The sequence below is a fragment of the Leopardus geoffroyi genome, chromosome D4 (genome assembly GCF_018350155.1).
Source record: "Leopardus geoffroyi isolate Oge1 chromosome D4, O.geoffroyi_Oge1_pat1.0, whole genome shotgun sequence".
NCBI lineage: Eukaryota > Metazoa > Chordata > Mammalia > Carnivora > Felidae > Leopardus > Leopardus geoffroyi.
In genome coordinates, this window is record NC_059342.1 from 82,243,572 (window position 1) to 82,264,279 (window position 20,708).

Here is a 20,708-nt window from a genome sequence, read left to right on the forward strand (position 1 = left end):
ATATATGTATGCTTTTCATTTTACTGGCCAGTGTATATGACACTTTGCTAATATTTTCACGGGTGACCTATTATATTTAATATTACAATCCCAATTTCTGTTCCCTGGCACTCCCTATCCCTGCTTTATTTCCTCCAAGTCTGTTTTCAAAATCTGATATACATTGATTTTACTTGTTTACTGTCTTTCTCCCTCCACTAAAATACAAGCTTCATGAGACCAGGGATTTTTGTCTGTATATCTAACTTCTAGTACTACTGTAAGGATTCCATAAATATTTGTTGAGCGAATGAACAGCCAGAAGAAATAGTTTCATTCCATAAAATTCACAGATGTAGACAAAACACAAAGTTCTCCATTCCTATCTCCAGTTTATTTTTTCTTATGTAAACATATAGAATAGTTACATCCAAGGAAAAACAGCAAGGATTTTCTCTTATACCAAAGTAACAACCTACCTTTCCAAGATCCTTTATACATTAATGCAGTAAATGAAGAGGCTGAACTCAAACATGTTGTATCTTTCCCCATCATATCAGAAACACAAACAACTAAAAGTGAATATTTTAAATGAATAAATTCAACACTTTACTTTGCCATACCTGCATTTTTCAAAAGATTCTATTTTCCTGGAATTGTTTATATACATCATGCAAACAGACACTCTCTAGGAATGTTCTGAGATCACTGTGTGCTACTGGACAGGAATAAATAAAAATAAATAACAACCATCACTTTCACAAAACAACCCTTCCCCCCAAGCAAATATCTCAAAGTGCTTACCAAAAATGTCACAAGAATCTTACAAGGCACACATAAAACTTAAACATAGTTCAACCATAATTTTTTTTCAAACAGCAAAGATAGTATGTACCAATTCCTAAAAAAACAGTTTATTACTATTCTTTTACCCTTCCCTCCCATCTCCATCCCTCCCCCACTAAATTTCATCCGAGGAAGCAACATAAGAAAAGTACTTCAATCACAAACTATTTCTGAAAGAAAAATGTTTTCATACCTACAAATGGTCAATTATAGGTCAAATGGGAAAGAAAATTAAATGTTGTACTATCATGTTCTCCAGTGGAAGAAAAACACTACTTAGTTTAGAAAAATTCTGTCTCCAAAGCAGTACTCAAATAGCAACATTCATAAAGACACAAAACTCTCCTCTCTTGCTTTCCCCTCTTCTCTGTTCTTAGGAACTCAGGAAGATTTAAATATAAAATCATGAGAACTTTAGACCTGGAAATGATTTTAGAAATTACCAAGTTGAAATTTATTGTTTTATATGTAAGCTTAAGAAAAACTGGTAGAGAAGTGACCTGTCCAATGTCACTAAGAAGGACATGGGGGAAGGGATATGAAGTTGGTTTTCTTATCAAAGATGAGAGCTGGACTCTTTAAAGTCTCTCCCAGAGTTAAATTCTATGGAGAATATATTTTTCCCAAAAATATCACAAAAAAGGATATTTAACATTTGTAACAATCAACATGTGATCAATCACAAAATTCTTATAAATGGTACAAAGTATATTACATTTTCAAATGTGGAAGGGCTTCAACAGAACCTAGAGATAGCAGAAATTCTACATAAAGTTGAGATGAGTACAGGAGGAATAGAACATTTTGAAAGTAAGATGTATCCAGTCAGGCTTCTTTACTAAAAGTAGTTCCTGCATTTTAGAGAGTACGATTTTCCCTGCAATAGATTTTAATCTTTGTTATGACAATTAAAAGTCTCATGTTATTTGTACACAGGGAGAGTAGAGAGCAATGGCTCATAACACAATAAAAAATATTACTTTCACTAAAATAATCATACAGTCATGGTTTTGCTTTTGGCTCATTTCTGGAAATACAGAAACTCTAGGGATGGTTAGGATTTTTGTCAACTTGTGGTAAATGAAAAATGCATTAATATACATGAAGTTATTAATAATTAAGAGAACACTAATAGCTAGCCATATTTAAACTATTCATCTAGTGACAACAACATAATATATATGGCCGACTTAAAGTGAAAAAGGGAAGGGCGCCTGGGTGGCTCAGTTGGTTGACTGCCCAGCTCTTGATTTCGGCTCTTGATTTCGGCTCAGGTCATGATCTCGCAGTTTGTGGGATTGAGCTCCGTGTCAGGCTCTGCACTGACAGTGAGGAGCCTTCTTTGGATTCTCTCTCTCTCTCTCTCTCTCTCTCTCTCTGCCCCTCCCCTGCTCGTGTTCTCTCTCTCAAAATAAATAAACATGAAAAATAAGTTTTCAAAAAAAAATAAAGTAAAAACGGAATAAATTATTAAAATACACACAAAGTGGATGACTCTCAAAGTCACTTGGTTTGGTGAAAAAATCATCTCACAAGGGAACACCAGAAGATTCCATTCTGACAATCCACAAAAAGCAAAATTACACAATGGAGAACTATTGCCAGGATTTAGAGACAGGTGGAGGAGTTGACTACAAAGGGGCATCATAAGGGAGTTTTTAGGGATGATGGAATGTTCTGTATCCTGATTGCAGTGGTGGTTGCACAAATTTACATGAATTAAAATTCATGGACATGTAGACCAAAAACAAAGGTCAGTTTTACTACATGTTAACTAGAATATAAAATAAATTTTAAAAAGGAAAGAAAGAAGAATAGAAAGAATATCTTTGGTAAGTTGGGATTTTTTTCTTTAATGTTTATTTTTTAGAGAGAGACCGAGCACAGCTGGGGGAGGAACAGAGAGAGGGAGACACAGAATCTGAAGCAGGGGCCAGGCCCCAACCTATCAACATAGAGCCCAAAGTGGGGCTTGAACTCACAAACTATGAGATCATGGCCTGGGTTGAAGTCAGATGTTTAACTGACTAAGCCACCCAGGTGCCCCAAAATTGGAATTTCTAAAAGAAATTTTTCAGAGTTTCATGCCAATGGTATAATTTCACTGGTCATAAAATTACTAAATACAACTCTGTTAAATAAAATTGAGAAACCTGGGCCCAATTAATCACTTCTAAATTATGTATACTAACAAGTCATGGAAACATCATTTTAAGATTAGCCCACATACAAGGAAATTCCGCTACTCCCAAGTGAATTTGAAGTGTGTTCCCTTACAGTTTAAAACAAGTACCTTGGTACTTAAGAATCCAACAGTAGTTTGTAAATATATATATAGATACACACACACATATATGTATATGTGTATATATATATATATTTCACTAGTTCTACAAAGAACTAATAATGGATCATAGCGGTTTTTTTTAAGTTATTTTCTCTTCCTGTTATCCTAATTCCTAAAAATTATTATATGGTTGGGATTTTACATTTATATCATTTATCTAGAGACTCAAAATTAGAACCTAGAAATACTGCTGGATCCTCTGTCACTGGAATTAGGAATATTTAAGACAGGAACATTATTTCTCTAGTTATACCACTGGGACTTACATATAATACATGAGATAAGACAGCATCCCATTAGCTTTATCATGTCTCCCACACTTTGGAACTGTTCGTAAAAGTTCAGAAAGAATAACACGTGTAGGCAGACCAAAATTAAGACCCAAAGATGGGGGAGGAGGGGAATGCAGTATAACTATACTGCTGCATTTCTATAGAAAAACTTGCCTAACAGAACGATACAAGGCTTACATAGCAAGATGTGGTTCTAATTATAGTAGATTTTGCCTTTTGAGATCATGCCTGGGTAGTTTTTCACTACTACTTCTGCCATGGACAGAGGTTAAGTGCTTTTTGAGGGCAGATTTGTGCTTGAAATCCATGTCACAACAGTGGCATTTGTATGGGCGATCTCCACTGTGTATGTTCAAGTGGTCCTGAAGTGTGCTTTTGGCAGTAAAGGTCTTCAAGCACACAGTGCACTGAAAGGGCCGTATGCCCATGTGCCCTCGAATGTGCCGGTTGAGATTTTTCTTCTGTGTAAATGTTTTTCCGCACTGTAAGCACAAGAACAGTTTATGCATCTTAAGGTGGCGCAGATAGTTTTCAACGTGAAGAAATCCTCGGGGACACCTGGGGCACTGGTGCCTCAGTGAATAAGCATCCTCCAGGTTCTGAATCTCATTCACTGTACCATGACTTCCTTCAGTATTCTCACAGAATAAGCTCTGATCTTGATTCCCAGGAACTTCTGCCACTCTGCTCTCAACTGTAGAATTGATCAGTGAGTGCTGTGTTTCAGAGAAATACATGGTTGCTTTTGAAGAGGTACAAGGCTGTGAAAACTGCTCATTTTCTACACCGGCAGTACTGATAGATTCCACATGGAGGATACAAATTTCATTATCTTTAAAACCAATATCTACTGAAGACAGCTCTGGTGACTTCATTTCCTTCCTCTCTGATGTCAACTCTGCTGTAGACTGTAAAACATTGCTTTCTTCTTCTTTTACATGAAAATCTACGTTTATGGGACTGTCTTCTGAAATTTCAATTATCTCACAGTCTTTATCTGAATTTTCTTCTTCATTTTTAACATCTGGATCAGAGGACTGACACAGGTCGGTATGCTGATTGTTATTTTTCATAGAAAGATCAATTTCCAGATACTTTGACAAAGCTTCTGTGCACTTTTCCACAATGTGAACCATCTGCAGGTAACTAGCAGCAGTCAAATATTTCAAAAGCTCTTTCCTTTTAACTTCAAGTGCTCCTGTATAGCAAGAGAGCAACAGTTTTCTGCCAACCTCTGCACTCTGCAAGATGGTGATTCTGACATGTTTTGACTGCGTAAGTAAAAACTGATCTCTCATGAAAGTGGAGCAAGCAGCTAAAATCACCTTGTGCCCCTGGAACTCGGTGTCATTAATATAAATTGACACATCACAAAATAAATTCTGCTGTCTCAAGAGATTCATTTTCTGCAAGACTACATCTCCTTGCTGTTCAAACTGGAAATGCAGGACATCGGATTCAGCAGCCATGGTCACAATCTAAGCAAAATAAAACACAAACATTGAGGTAAAGATAGGAAATGCTTTCCTACACTGTGATGGTAAAAACAAACACAAATCCCAAACCTGAATTGGGTAAAAGAAGACTCAAATTCTAATCTGAGTACGAAGAGCGAAAGCCTATGCCACCGTCTCACAACCCAGAAAATTAGAACGCATTTCTCTATGATCTCTTAACACACTTTTCATATTTTTGTTATAGTACTTATTATACAGAGTTGTACTTAACAGTTTCTGTTTTTCTTCTTGGCTAAATTTTATCTATATTGTGGTCCAGGACACTGTTAATACCTACAAGTAAGAGGACTTAACATAGTCTCCCACATTAGAAACCTTAATGTAATCTCCAAGCTTCCTATTCCCCATCAGTACTGCAGGTCCTCATTCTGTTCCCCCGGGGGGACCACTGCAAGGTCTTTCAACAGGTCTCCTTGATACCACACTCTCCCATATTCCCAGCCTCCTCAGTGCCACCAGAACTAACATCTTTTAAATTTTTTTTTTTTTTTTTTTTTACTCTCTTCTACTTTAAATTCTCCATTGTTCTCCTCTACCTCCAGAACAGCCTACTCTTTTTAGCAGATAGAAGATCATTCACGATTTGGTCCTAACCATCTTTAAGGCGTTATCTTTTCTCGATTTTTCATCTGAGCTCCTTCCATATTGAGATTTTCACCACTGCCCAGACAAGAAGACCCGAATACACTTTTGCACATGTTATGTTTGCGCTTCCAGGTCCTCTTTTCGGCTAGTGATGTGGCTCCTTTAAGCCCCCAAATCACTTAAGACCGCTGTTGACTCCTCCTTCGGTCTCCCCAACAGTCAGTTCCTCCGAAAAGCACCACGAAAAGGTGCCTGGTTCATCTGAGTTTCCGCAGCGAACGCAGGGGCCGGCACAGAACAGGCGCTGCTGAGGGAACATCTGTTGAACCGACACGGACCCCAGCTGGCCTGGAAGATCCTGCAGCTCGCCACACACGGGTTCTTCCCGAGCTAAGCCCGCCAAGACCGTAGGCCCTGTCCTCCAAAGGGCTGTAGCACCAGTCCAACCTCCCCGCCCGCGCTTAGGGGCCTTCCTCCTCCACCTCGCCCTCTTCAGGCTTCCCCACCGGCCCGTCCCGATCGCGCTAACTCACCGACTCAGAGAGCCAGAAAGCAGCTTTCCGCAGCAGCGGCGGCCTAAGCCGGAAGGTGGACTTAGCCTGGGAGGAAACACATCCGGTGTCAACTAGCTCCGCTCCTCACTGGGGTGGGCTGGCGTCCCGGAAGGACATCCTGAGACAGTCTCCCTTCCTCACTCCCCCCGCTCCTGGAATGACAGAGAGGTACCCGAATTCCGGCAAATCCCATCTTTCCTGCCCCAGTTTCGGCACGCGAGCCGTTCCCCTTCGTGAGTTCTCCCCAACGTCCGTATCGCAGACGGGTTGTGAACTGGGGTACAGCGCACCTATTGGGAATACCCTGCGCCGGAACCGCTGGGAGGCCCTCAGGGGCTGTTACGGGCCGGGAGGGGTTTTCCTCACTCGGCCTTCTACAATTTCAGAGGAGAGGAGAGGAGACTGCCATGGGGATCAACATTCGAGATTGCCTAGCTAATGACCATCAGGATCTGACTCCCACCTCTGGATCTCACTTTACCAATCCTTCGCGTGTCCCCGTTCCCCACCCACCAGTTCTGGTCGAACCCAGGCCTTGTATCTTTAACTCTTGGGGCTGCTTCCTCCCACGTGCCCTATCCATTCTCCTCCCTATCATCCTTCGAAATCTTGTTCATAAATCACGTCATCCCTGAAGCCATCCTGAACTGCCCTTGAATTAGTTGGCTCCCCGTTGGGAGCCTCTAAACCCTTTGGCCACCTTCATTATTGCAATTATCATACCTGTAATGAAATCTGTGACCCATCTGATTGGAGGTATTTAGGACAGTGATTTATAATCTCCGCATTCCCGAAATCTGGCACTGAGTAGGCATCAGGTATTTGCCAAATGAAGTTATGTCTGAACCAATTCTGAAAAGCAGCAGCTCTACCCTTCAGTCAACAGGTTCTCCTGGAAGTAACTGACCCAACTAACAATTTCTGGTTAACCAGATTTGCTTCGGAGGCCAAGCTCAGCGTGCTTGATTAGTAAACAATAGGAGTGAAGAAAGCATTTCTTTTTCAAATTCAGGCAATTGAAAAGGAAAGCAGGAGGGAGAGAAAAAAGAAACCACTGACACCACAGATTTAATTGTCACACTTTTATTAAGGAAACTTCCCCATAATAAGTGAAGAGGTAGTTCATAGTATGTCTAACATACAACAGACTTAGAACAGCTATTCACCAGCTGAAATAAAATATTCTGGTTTGTTTGTTTAGGACAATCTTTTAGAAGTGGTGACTCTGGTCACCATTTATAGATCTTCTAATAAAGAAACTAAAACAAAACCACATCTGATTTACTTCAGAGCCACTTCAGTTTGGAGTTTGTCTTTAAAATTAAATAAATAAATAATGGTGACACGGTAATTTTTTAAAAACCAAGTTATGGTAAAGAGACTCCTTTTTAGTTATCTTGGGGATCCATAAAATACAAATGCAGAATGACTAAGGTTTTAGAAAACCTTTCTTCTCTATAAGAATATGACTAGTTTTGAAAGTCATCTTCCCTTATAAAATGTATTTGATGTCAGTAACTTGACCACTTTGAAATACAATCTAAGAAACATGTATAAAGAAGGAGAAAAGTCAAGTCCCACCAAAATTAAGAAAATGTCTCACAGAAACAAAACACCTCTCCAGCCAAGAAATGGAGGAGACTGTAAATCACTTCAGTGGTTTGCAGTTGCAAAAGGTGAGAACCAGTTTTACTGATTAAAAAACCCCATCAAGATGCTGATTTTAAGTGATCAAAGAAAGCAAGGCATTTTCTTTATTATTCCCAGTATAAAATCACCTTCTCTAAGACCACATGAGACCATATGAGACCACATGAGACCATAAGCTCTGTGAGGGCAGGGACCTTAGCAATCTTACCTTCAATATCCTCAGTATCTAGCATAGTGCCTGGCAACAAAGGTACCCAATAAATGTTTCTCAAATGACTCAATGAACCCAGAAATAGTCTCCAACCAAAGAGACCAATCATATTGAACTCATGTCTTTTAGTCTTCAAACCAGTAACAAAAACAGGACATGAATGTAAGTGAAGGAAGCACTCCAACTTCCTATTTCCCTATGATGAAATGATGTTCAGAGAAACACTGGTTAACATTAATGTCTCACTGTTGCATAGAACTGGTACTCTTTGGCTGGATCATATAAAAATCAGAATGCTAGGTAGCATCATTAAACCATAAAATGAGTGACTTTGGGCATAAGATACCTATTAGTCTTATCACTCAATTTTATTCTCATTTTAAGGATTTTAACAAAAGGTAGAAATTATACCTCAAATCAGATTCACATGTAAATGCATCAAATTATAACAGCTCGAAGAATTCCCTGTGACTATTCAAGTTAAACTCAAGTTTTGGTTTATCTGTACATGCATTCTCATAGCTCAAAAGTAAAAACAAAAGCCCAATGGAAACTAAATAAACACTGCTTCCAGACAAAATCAGATTCACATTTGTTTCCTTCTCACATTATTCTTACTTGTCTTTTTTCTCCCTGACCACCATCTAGCAAATCAATCACTTGCTTGAGCAGAATGTAATATTCATTCTAACCAAAAAAATAATTAACAAAAATACATCCTTCCTGTGATGTTTTGTTTGTAAAACCTGGGCTGTCTCAAAAAGCCAACAGGGATTCCAAAAAGTGAAGCACAAACTAGGAGCTTTTTGCTGATAATAATACCCTTGATCATGTACTAAACCTTTTTAAGCTAAGAGATAGTGAGAAATAAGGAGAGATTAGCTCATATTTTTAGTCACTTCTCTACTTTGGCCAGCCTTGGCCAGGCCACCTCTTTGGGCTTTGGATACCCCAGCTTAAATAAAAGAGGTGGAGTATATGATCGCTTAAAGATTCTCTAAGGGACCCTAAGACTCCTATTACCTAAATCTAATTCATGAGTCAAAAACTACTAAGACTCAAAATTTTCTTTCTGAACTATAAATGTGCTTTAGGAAAAACAATTGTGTCTTTCCATACTGGAAGATCAATTCTGCATTAGTGATCTATCAAACATGGCAAGGTGGGACTATGTACCTTTTTAGGACTATCTGAATGCAAAAACCCAATTGCTCCTTCTGTGATCCACTTTTTTCATCCATCTTAGAAACTAGTGTACATGAAGAAATGAGGATACAGAGATTATTACAGTACAACAGACAAAACTCTGAAGGCCAAACTCACCTTTCGGAAGGCTAACCTCTAAAACAATCCAGAGACTGACTCCCAAATAGCCTCTTTTGAGAGAGACCATTATACTTTAGCACATTTTCAGTGTGCCTGGGGCAATCCTGATTTGAAAAGCATCAACAAGTACGATACACATTAATTATAAGCATTTGGCTTCTTTTCGGGAAGACCTCCCATGTAAGTGCTATTGTAAATTGTACTTCTATCCTTTGTTAATTATGCTTCTCATGCTAACTATTTGTCTGTAGGTGTTGCCGAAAACATTGTACTCTGGTCTATGTGAACAACACAGTGACATGAAGTTGGGCTATAATACTGTTGAAAAGAGTACAGAACAACCCAAAATACTTCATAGCCAGCTCCAAGACAAGTACAAATGGTAGGAGGCAGATTCATTATCAATAGGCAATTAACAATAGGCAGCCAGAAGTTTTATCACATATTCAGGCCAAGAGCAATATCCTCTTATATCTCAGCCTGTTTTCTGCCAAAGAAAAATACTATTCACTTCTCTTAGCACAGCATCTATTAGTGGACCATAGGTGATGTTATTAACTCACTGGTACCCTCAGGATGTGCCCAGTGAAAAGCCTAAAATAGTGTCGGTCTAAAACAAAGGTCAATGTTAGGTAGACAAACGGAATACTCCTTGGAAAAGTAAAACAGACATCACAGGATAAATAATTCAAAACACGAAATGGGAGAGGGCAAAAGGAAGGCAAGACCACTCCAAGTGGTAAGTTGCCTGGTCTGTTAGTGCTTTGACTCACCCCTACAACCTGCACAGAGGCTTTGGAGAAGTCAAACTAGCAAAATCACTCCTAAAAAGATTCAAGACTATTGCCACGTTTTCAGTCAGTTCTAAGTTGTGAGCATAAAGCCCCTACTCAATTCACACAAGTACTATCGTTTCTTAAGTTCAAGACAGCTTGGGCCAGTTTACCTGCATCCAGGACCTGTGTTGCATCAGGCTGTGGCTGACACCCTTTAGAGTCTGAGACTGTTGTACATGCAAAAGAATCAAAATCCACTGTGAGGTCTTGCACATTTCTTTCATTGGCATTATCAAAACTGTTTTTGCCATGCAGCTGTTTAAGATGTTTCCTCAAAACTGGCTTATGTGCAAAAACCATGTCACAATAGTTACACTTATGGGGCTTATCTCCACTGTGAAGGTTAAGATGATCCTGTAAGGAACACTTCTGAGAAAAGGTTTTCCCACAGATCTTACACTGGAAAGGTTTAATGCCGGCATGCACACGCATGTGTCGATGAAGGTTGCCTTTCTGAGTAAAAGTCTTGCCGCAGAGTAGACACATAAAGAGTTTGTGCATTTTTAAATGGTTGGCGTAGTTCTCCAGGTGACGAAACACCCTGGTACACTTTGGGCACTGGTGATGCCACTGTAGGCCTTTGTCTACACCTCGAATATTAGGCCCAAAGACATCTTTTGAGGCCATGATGATATTATCACTGCCTGCGTAAGAGAGGGCATAATTGTGGAGATGGTTTTGTTCTATTTCACTTACTCTGTTTTCCACAGTTGAATTTATCAGGGAATGCTGGGGCTCTGATGAATGTAAAGCAGTGGGTTCAGAAGAAATAAACTGGTTCTGATCTTTTTTACTTCTAACCTCAGATACATCCCCAATAGATTCTACCTTAACAATCTGAATATCACTGTCCTCCATATCCATACTGTCTTCAGATGGATGAATACAAGGTGAATCCTGTTTTGGGGAGCCTCTGGCATCTCCCTGCTGTTCTTTTGACTGGGGAGAAGCACTCTGTGGTTCACATCCCTCTTTACTATCCATTGGTTGTTTTGGCTTTATAAACTTCCACAAGGCCTGTGTGCACCGTTCTACAATGTGGCTCATCTGAAGAAAACTTGCAGCAGTCAAGTAATTGACCAGTTCCATTTCAGGGAATTCCAGCACACCACTATAACAGGATAAGAGCAATTGTCTCCCCACTTCGGAACTCTGCAATATGGAGATTTTCACCTCTCTGGAATCATTCAGTAAAAACTGGTCTCTTAAGAAGGGGGAACCTGCAGCAAACACAATTTTATGCCCCTGTACCTCAATATCATCTATGAGAACTGTAACATCACAAAATTTATTCTCTTCTCTTAATTTGTTCATTTTTTGTAACATTGAATCTCCATAATTTTCAAACTTGAAGTGAAGGAGATCTGATCTTTCAGACATTTTGGCAGACCTAAAGAACAGAAATGTAAAAAGGATGAATTTAAGAAAATTCAAACAATTAAGAAACCTGGATTTTTCCTTCCAAAACCAAATTTGTGTTGTCATATCTCTTTGTATGCATCCAAATGATATTTTCCTTGAAAGAGGAAGCTAGTGTAACAGCTTTCAAAGGCTGTTAAAAATTAGTCCTTACCAACATCAAGTGTCAATTGCACCTAAGGAGTGGACTTGTATTAGTGTACATGGCTTGGCATCCATTCAACTTTTTAAGATACTTAATACAAGAACAGTGTTTGAGCTACTCCAAGAGCATTTTCTTGCTTCTCAAATCAGAATTTTATCAGGTTTCAAAAACAAACTGAAAACATCCCAGCAAGTAATAACAAAGTAACTGTTTTCTTTTGCATGATACTGTGAAATCCTGCTTCTTCAAAGACAAAATGTTTTCCTTTGCTTTCTATTTTTTTAAATAATGTCTTTTTTTTTTAAGTTCTGTTTATTTATTTTGAGAGAGAGATGGTGAGAGCACAAGTAGGGGAGGAGCGGACAAAGAGGAAGAGAGAGAATCCCAAGCAGGCTCTGTGTTGCCAGCACAGAGTCCAACGTGAGGCTTGAATTCACAAACCATGAGATTATGACCTGAGCCAAAATCAAGAGTCAGATGCTTAACCAACTGAACCACCCAGGCGCCCCTCTTTGCTTTCTATTTTAAAGAACTGCAATGACATTGCTTGCCCCATTCCTTGGTAAATCCTCTTCTATTTAAACTGATGTGAATTTATTCATACAAGCATTTCTGCAATAAACTGTAAGTCACAAACTTAAAGGGACAATGTTTACACAGTATCAAAGGCACAGGTCTTTATCCTGTACATTTTGGACAAACACAACTCTCAAACATTTCTTGATATAGAAAGTAAATAAAATATTTGATATAGAAAAACCAGATGAGCCACTTGGTGGGAATCTGAGTAAGAATAAAGTCGATCAAATGAATAGCTTAGAGATTTTGTTCCTTCTTCTTTATCCCTCTTTATCTATCATTACTCATCAACTGGACTATTAGAATAGGATCGTAAATGTTCCTTGGGCTCCAGCTTCTGTACCTTCTAATCCAGCTTCTATACCACATGTCAGCTTTCAAAAATGTTGGCTCTGATTATATCTAACCCCCGCCTAAAATCCTTCTGTGACTTCCCATTGTCTCCTGGATGAAGACTAATCTTCGAGTATAAACTGATGAAGTAAACCTCGTAATAATTAAGGTAAACATTGGTGTAATGCATTCAACCATGGAGAAGGTGTCTTTGCCAAACTCTCTGCCTTTCTGTCCCTTTACGTAGCAATTCCCTTGGAGAAAGTCCCTATGTTTTGATTCCATACTCCCTAAATGATTTTCTGGTAATTTGGCTTCCCATGTGTCTCTCTACAGGGAAGAATGAATTAGCCATACCAACAGGATAATTCCAGTCCCCCAGTCATTATAAAAAAAAGTAAACTGGCAGCCTGTTTATGCAGCAGTCTTCTGTGACATCAGGTATATCAGCTCTGCTCTTGAGAAATAATCTCAGTGCATCAATAAATTTACCTTGAATTTTGTGCATTCATCAACTCTGTAGTGGAGAATCACATGAGACAACCAGCTGTGCTTGGCCACATCTGGATCCTGAGGCCCAATCTTTACAATCTTATCTTCTACAACAATGACTAAGCAAGGCTCATAGAACATCAGCTCCTGAAGCAGAGTCCAGATCTTATTCATACTGCATACAAACTCATAGTGCATGACAGCATTCTATTGACTCCAGCTCTTAGCACAGTTGCAGTTCTCTCTTTAGTCTAGAGCACTACTCTAATATGGACTCTTCCTTCCTTCCTTCCTTGTAATCTCTACACCCAACATGGGGCTCAAACTCATGACCCTGAGAGCGAGAGTCAGACACTCTACCAATTGAGACAGCCAGCCAGGCACCCTATGACTCCTTTATTTTATTTCTTGAGGCCCATACCTAACCTCTTACACTAAAACAGTTGTCTTTACTGGACCTATCGCATAGCACTTCCAACGTTAACACTCAAAATACTTCATTAAATACAGTACCCGTTCCTTCCCCTCCAACTGCAAGCTTCATGGCATTAGAGGGAAACATCTCCACCCCACTCAATGAGGCTGATGCTGGGAACCTGCATCTTCTAGGGCAAAACATTTTTTCCTTTTGCTTTAAATTCTACTTATTGCAGCCACATTACTGGCCAGAACCTCTTCTGTTCAAACTGGTGTGTATTCCCATCACCTCATATTGTACTAAACATATAGTAGGTGCTCAGTTGGTATTTGTTGAACCTACAGGATCTGACAGCAGAAAGAAGGAAGAATTGCTGTTAGGAAGATCAGCTCAGTCTGTGAAAGCATTACGGCTCTGAGGCCACAAAAGCCTAGGAAGGAATGAAAGTGGGAATAAGGGGTAAAGAAAAATAGTAAAAGATATTTTGAGGAACTTGGTAAATGACTAGATCCAGAGAATGAAAAAAAAAAAAAGGGATGTATAAAGGTTTCAAACTTAAGAGTTCAACTGAATGAAACTATCACTGGAAGAGGTGAAATATAGGAGGGGGAACTGGTATGGCACAGGTATATTAACAAACATATACAGACATAAATGAAAATTTTTCCTTTGTATGGCATTCTGAATGTACAGGTACGAATAATTACAATAAAAATGAGAGAGGAAGGAGGCAGAGAAGCAAATGCAGCATCAGAGAAAAGATGGTGAATATCAAAAAGGAAAAAATCTAGGAGATACAAGAAACATATCAAAAAAGAAAGCAGCAAAACTGTATTATCACTGGCTAGTTTTAGCAATCACAGTATCCTAATTCAGTCATTCTGGAAACAGCGAATGCCCCAATTTATAACCAGAAGTTATAAAAATGACTGTTGTTTCAAGTGGCCAAACAAAAGGGGCATTCTTTCTTAGAGTTTAGCTTGTCCTCAGTCACCCTCAGGTCAGTATTTTTCTACACATACCCAAAAATGATCATTAATTGCTTCCATCTATAGGAGGCAATACACACAGTGTTTGAGACAACTATCCTCAGAAATAACTGTTCCTTGAAGCTCCAAAGATGAGGAGCTGGAGTACTTCCTATCAATCAGCCTCAAGAAACTTAACAGCGAGAGCAGCCCAACAGTTACCCAAAGAAAGTGCTGGCTTTGATTGCTCTGCTCTAGTCTTAGGATGTGAGGAAAATTGTTCTGTTTACTTTAAGTTTTCCCTAATATGTGTCAGTGCACTCTATTGGCTGTCTTTGATACACTCTTATTTCTGGGCCACGTAGTTTATCCCTTAATCAATTGCTGTTACTAGTTTCTCTTTTCAATACAATTTTAGTTATTTGAGGGCAAGGACCAACTGTTACTTGTTTTTTTAATATTTTTATTAAAAAATTTTTCTTAACTGCTTATTTATTTTTGAGAGAGAGAGAGAGAGAGAGAGAGAGAGAGAGAGAGAATGGGGGAGGGGCAGAGAGAGAGGGAGACACAGAATCTGAAGCAGGCTCCAGGCTCTGAGCTGCCAGCATAGAGCCTGACGTGGGGATCGAACTCACAAACCACAAGATCATGACCTGAGCCGAAGTCCCATGCCCGCCACTGGACTGAGCCACCCAGGTGTCCCACAACTGTTACTTTTTATACAGCTCATTCAACAAGACCAGCACAATAATTAACTCTTTAATGTTCCCTATGAAATCATTATTGTACTATGGTAGAGATGCTCTTCATTATCATCTTTTCTGCTTTTGAGTGTCCTGGGGAAACTTTTTCTTGGGTTTGTTTCCAAAATGGCTTTGACAATGTAAAACCAAATTTTAAATATATATATATATATATATATATATATATATATATATACACATATATATATACATACATATATACACATATATACATATACACATATATACACATATGTACATACATATATTTTTTTTACTTTTGAAAAATGTCAAAATAGAAAGGAATAACTGTGTTTCTTATAAACTGACTTAACAACATGAGAAATAGTAGCTAATCTTTATTGAATCCTTGCTATGTCCCAGGTATAGTGCTAAGTGCTTTACCTAAATTGACCCACCTAATCCTCAAAATCTCTAAGAGGTAGGTATTATTATCATCTCCATTTTGCATATGAAGTCTTGGAGGATATAAGAAACTTGTTCAACTTATGAGAGGTGGAAAGTATTAAGTGTTAGAGCTGGAAATTGGGCCCAAGCTACGTGATGCCAAAATCCATGTATGAAACAAGACTAGCTGAAGTTTTATGAATAATGTTAACTGGGTAACTGCTCAGACTCCCTTTCTCATATCCATTCAGCTGTACAGTTATGATTTTCATACTTTTGTGTATTCAGTTATGCTTCAATAAAAGGTTTAAGTTAAAAAACAAAAGAGTACAATGTAAAGCCAAATTTGTGTCAACTCTAGAGAACTTTAATAGGAAACCTTTTGGGTACGAGTCGTATTCTTGATTGCATTTTATTCCCTCAGCCTTGTTTTTTATCTTTGTTTGTCACCGATGTTATGTTATTTTCCCATCTTTTGTGTATTTATATTTGTATACTAAGTCTGAATGTCATTTGCAAATAAAAGGGACTGTAGTTAACTTCTAAGCATAGTAGTAGTTTTTCCTAAATTTCATAAAAATCACTCACATAATTCTAGATTATAGTAGAGCTTCTAGTAACTAAAAGTAAAGAACTTATCAGGTAGAAGAGGGACTTGGTCACCACATTGTTGATTCTTTGCACAGAATGACTTCCAAATTCTCTCTCTTTATTCCAGCATTGCCACAGTTCAGGCCCTTATCATCCATTGCCTAGGTGATTGCAATTATATCTGCATACTGCCCAGTTTCCATTAGCAGGCTCTGAATGACCTATTTCTCACACATCAATGTAATGGGAGTATTCTCACTTAAGATCACTTTTTCTGGGGTGCCTGCGTGGCTCAGTTGGTTAAGCATCCAACTCTTGATTTCATTTCAGGTCATGATCCTACAGTTCGTGTGTTCAAGGCCCACATCAGGCCATGCACTCACAGTGTGGGACCTGCTTGGGATTCTCAGTCTCTCTCTCCCTCTCTGCCCCTTCCCCCGCTTGCGTGCATGCGCGCGCTCTCTCAAAATAAACATTTTTTTTAAAAGATCACTTTCTCTGTTATATTTATACAATTCTTTCATAATTATCTCCATAACAAATGTGCCAACTGATCTGAAAATTCCTGTTCAAACAGGAGTAACCAAAAAGGATCAATGGATATTCTAAGTTGGACAATGTTTATTGCTGTGCTACAGGCAATGAGAAAATATCCAAGTTTCTTATTTCATTTTTAAAAAAATATTTATTTCTTTTTGACTGAGAGAGAGAGCGAGCATGAGTGGGGAAGGGGCAGAAAGAGAAGTGGACAGAATATCTGAAAGGGGCTCTGCGCTGACAGCAGCAAGCCTGATGCAGGGCTCAAACTCACGACCCGAGTCGAAGTCAGAGGTTCAACCGACTGAGCCACCCAGGCGCTCCAACCAGGTTTCTTATTTCAAATGCCTCTAATAATGACTTACAAGGAAAACTTTTCTATTCCATATAATAAACTCCCAAGCTGTAGGTCAGTCTCTTTTCTCATCTACCTCATGAAAGTACCCTTATCTTTCAACTTAGCACTCATAACTACGTGGAAATTTTTCTTTGTCTCTCATTAACACCATACTTCATTTTCAAAAAGGTTACATTATATTACAGCCTTTATCTCTGTAAGCCTCAATCTTTTTCTTCTTATGGGTAACTTTTATGGCACTACATTCTCCCAAATTCTCAATCTTTTATTTTGTTTTTACTTTTAATTTTAAGTAATATACACAGAAATGTATCTTCCTTGGAAAAAAAATTTTTAACTTTATTTATTTTGAGAAGGAGAGAGGGTGCATATGTGTGCTAGCAGGAGAGGGGCAGAGAGAGAGAAAGAGAGAAAGAGAGAATCCCAAACAGGCTCTGCACTGTCAGCGTGGAGCCAGATGCAGGGCTTGAACTCACGATTTGTGAGATCATAACCTGAGCCGAAATCAAGAGTCACACGCTTAACTCACTGACCCACCCAGGCGCCCCTACATTCTCTAAAAAAAATCCCAAAATCCCCATCCTCATGGCCAACCTTAACCAAACTTAACTTTACCTCAAGCTACTCAAAAGTACCTGCCCTAGGCCACTATTCTATCATATGAAATGTATGATGCCTAAACTCCTGCACTGTCTAAAACCCAGCAAATCAAAAGTAAGTATCAGTGGAGAATACCTCTGAGAACAGTGGACATGGAGGAGGTGGTATGCAATTACTCTAATAGATCGAGATAGAAATAATGAGGGCCTGAACATTGACAACAATCATATGGATACAGAGAGGAAACAGATTTGAGAGATATTTCAAAGAACTGATGGACTGCTGACCAAGGTGGGGTTCAAGAAAGGATAGTTTAAGATGACTCCAAGACATTAGACTTGAATGACTGGATTAATTTGGCAGGTTGCCACTCAATAAGCTAGGGAATATTAGAGGGGATGAAAATGGGTCTGGTCTTAGAACGTTTAGCCAGAGAATCCTACATGACATAATGGGGAAGATCCATTACCTCGCTAGACATGGGTGCGAAGCTGAAGAGGAGACCCAATTATACACAGTAAGTGATCAATGTAAGTATGGCATAAATTGACCTAATTGTGAAAGAAACTGACCTAAAATGGCACTGACTTGAATAGGATCTAAGACAGAAAAAGAGAAATAAAAATCAAATATATAATACAAACATAAGCCCATTACTTACCTGCTCAATTCGGATCTCCTTCCAAGCCTCTCAATTTTTTTTATCAATGAATCTATCTTTGCCTAAATTTTTCCCATTCCTGTCAGCCCATATTCAGTCACTGCTTAGTGCAGTGGATTAAACTATGGTTTCTGAAGCCATATTTCCTAGGATCAAAACCCTGTTCAACCACTTTACTAGTTGTGTGATCCTGGGCTAGTTAATTAACCGCTTCTGTGCTTCAGTTTTCCCAACTGTCAAATACTAATATTACTTCATAGGGTTGTTATGGGAAATTAAAAATTAGGTTAATGTTTTAAAGAGCTTAGAACAGTGTCTGGAATGTGCTTGATAAGCATTCGTTAGGTGAATAAACAAATAAAGCCTGTCAACTTTCTTTGTGAAATCCTTCACATGTGGTCTTTTCTCATTCTCATTTAACACCAAACCAGTTGAGGTCCTCATTATTTTATATATCACCACCTCATCACTCTACTAAAATTGTTTTTTAAAAGGTCTCTAATGATCTCTCTCTTTTTTTAAGTAATCTCTATGCCCAACCTGGGGCTTGAACTCTTGACCGCAAGATCAAGAGCCAAATGCTCTATGGGCAGAGCCAGTCAGGCGCCCCACTAATGATCTCTAACTAAAGAAATACAATCTTTTTTTTTTTTTTTTCTCATTCCCCAAATGCTCTGCATGCATTGTCCCGTGCACCTTCCTCAAAATTTTCTCTTGATTCTGGGTCTTCTTGGACCCTGCACTTTTATACATTATCCCCTACCTCTGTTTTTGCTGTCCCACCAATTCCTCTTTCTGCTTCATAAATGCAGCCATTCTCCCCAAATATTCCCATCTTTCTCACTACTTACTTCCTGATGCCAAATATTACCACAGCTTCTACTTTGATACCAATAACTCAAACTTTTACCTCTAGCTACAACACTGGGGTTGAGCTGCGGATTTTCATTTCCAACTCTTTACTGGAGAGTTTTATGTGGCTATTCTATTATACCTTTAATTCAATATATCCAAAAAATAAATTTGCACTCTACACTGATTATGGTTTTGTTGCTGATAATGGCATAAACATTCTCCAAATACCAAAGGCCTAAAACCTAGGAATCAGCTTTGCTACCTCTTTACCCCTCAACATCCAATTTATTACGGAGTCTTCACATCATTCACTCCAGAATACTTCCCTTCTTTCCAGTTATACTGTCATAACTCCATTTCAGGACTTCATTAGCTTTCACTAGGCTTATCCCATTACTGCTTCAAAAGAATTTCCAATAAGAATACCTAGACATTAGCTGAAGAATCCATAATCAGCTTATACGTTCCTTTTCTATAGACTGACTTCTAGAACAACGTGGCTTTCTACAGAGCAAATCTGACTGTATAAGTCTCCTGCTTAAACCTCCTTAAAAACTACCCATCTCTTTTAGGGTTAAACCTTTCACTATCTGGACCTCAGCCTACTTGCCCAGCCTCTTATCTCATCCTATGCACAAGAGCCCCCTATTTCCTCCTCTTCACACACAATTTACCCTCAGTCATTCCTTCACAGCCTTGCAAACTGTTCCTTCTGCCTGAAAAGCTCTTCTCCACTTTATCCTCCCCATTTAGACGTCAATTTCATTCTTCAGCTTTCCTAGCAACTGCCCCTTAAGCAGTTCACACATACACGGCTGATATATATATCGCAAGAGTAATTATTTGTTTGTATTTGGCTCCCAAACTTGACCCTGGAAAACTGGAAGGGTATCTTACGAAGCCCCCGTGCCTGGCATAGAGTCAGTAATAGAAAAGGTGCTGTGGCCAGTGGCCGATTTGGGGGAAACCCCGGCAAAAGTGTAACCTAGGTCAGCACGCATAGTGAGTCTAGCGGGCTGGCACTGAGGCCTTGCCAGCGCCTCAGCTCTGGCACTTCTTACAAGATGCCAGAGTCAGGCGTCCAAGCCAACTGCTGGGCCCTGGGCTGGGGTCCCAGGAAGAGGTCCCTAGGGCATAGTTAGGCTCCCCACTCCAGGCGCGGGGAAGGGAAAGGGGCGGGGCACAGCATGGGCCGGGTCAAGGGTTCCTTAAGTTTCCCCGGGCCTAGGCCAGCTCCTCGACCCCATCCCAGAGCAGGTCCCAGCCAATCTAGGGCCCCAAGGGGGCTCCCTCTTGAGAGACCCCGTACCCCTGCCCGGCGCTCCAGCCGCCTCCGCACTTACAGACCCGGGAGAAGGCCACCGTCAGGATCCGGCACCGCCAGGAGCTCCGGCCCCTCGGGGCTCCGGGAAGGGGGAGGGGCAGGGAACCTGAGCCAAAGGGGGACCCAACGGAAC

General features: G+C 39.5%; 2 protein-coding genes across 6 annotated transcripts; both read right to left on the reverse strand.

The window, feature by feature from the left end:
* Positions 1-354: 354 nt before the first annotated feature.
* ZBTB6 (zinc finger and BTB domain containing 6) lies at positions 355-20,703 on the reverse strand. Of its 3 annotated transcripts, XM_045469823.1 has the most exons (3): positions 20,595-20,703; positions 6,101-6,273; positions 355-4,943 (listed from the first exon to the last, which is right to left on the reverse strand). In XM_045469823.1, the coding sequence occupies exon 3, from the start codon at positions 4,932-4,934 to the stop codon at positions 3,663-3,665; it is 1,272 nt and encodes a 423-aa protein (XP_045325779.1). In that variant the 5' UTR covers positions 4,935-4,943; positions 6,101-6,273; positions 20,595-20,703; the 3' UTR covers positions 355-3,662. The 3 variants fall into 3 exon arrangements, with proteins under 3 accessions (XP_045325779.1, XP_045325780.1, XP_045325781.1); XM_045469824.1 differs by lacking the exon at positions 6,101-6,273 and having other exon boundaries at positions 20,595-20,686; XM_045469825.1 differs by lacking the exons at positions 6,101-6,273; positions 20,595-20,703 and adding an exon at positions 5,577-5,681.
* ZBTB26 (zinc finger and BTB domain containing 26) lies at positions 7,189-20,698 on the reverse strand. Of its 3 annotated transcripts, none has more exons than XM_045469821.1 (2): positions 20,599-20,698; positions 7,189-11,534 (listed from the first exon to the last, which is right to left on the reverse strand). In XM_045469821.1, exon 2 carries the CDS (start codon positions 11,522-11,524, stop codon positions 10,199-10,201), a length of 1,326 nt encoding a protein of 441 aa, XP_045325777.1. In that variant the 5' UTR covers positions 11,525-11,534; positions 20,599-20,698; the 3' UTR covers positions 7,189-10,198. The 3 variants fall into 3 exon arrangements, with proteins under 3 accessions (XP_045325777.1, XP_045325776.1, XP_045325778.1); XM_045469820.1 differs by having other exon boundaries at positions 20,595-20,686; XM_045469822.1 differs by having other exon boundaries at positions 20,561-20,648.
* Positions 20,704-20,708: the final 5 nt, after the last annotated feature.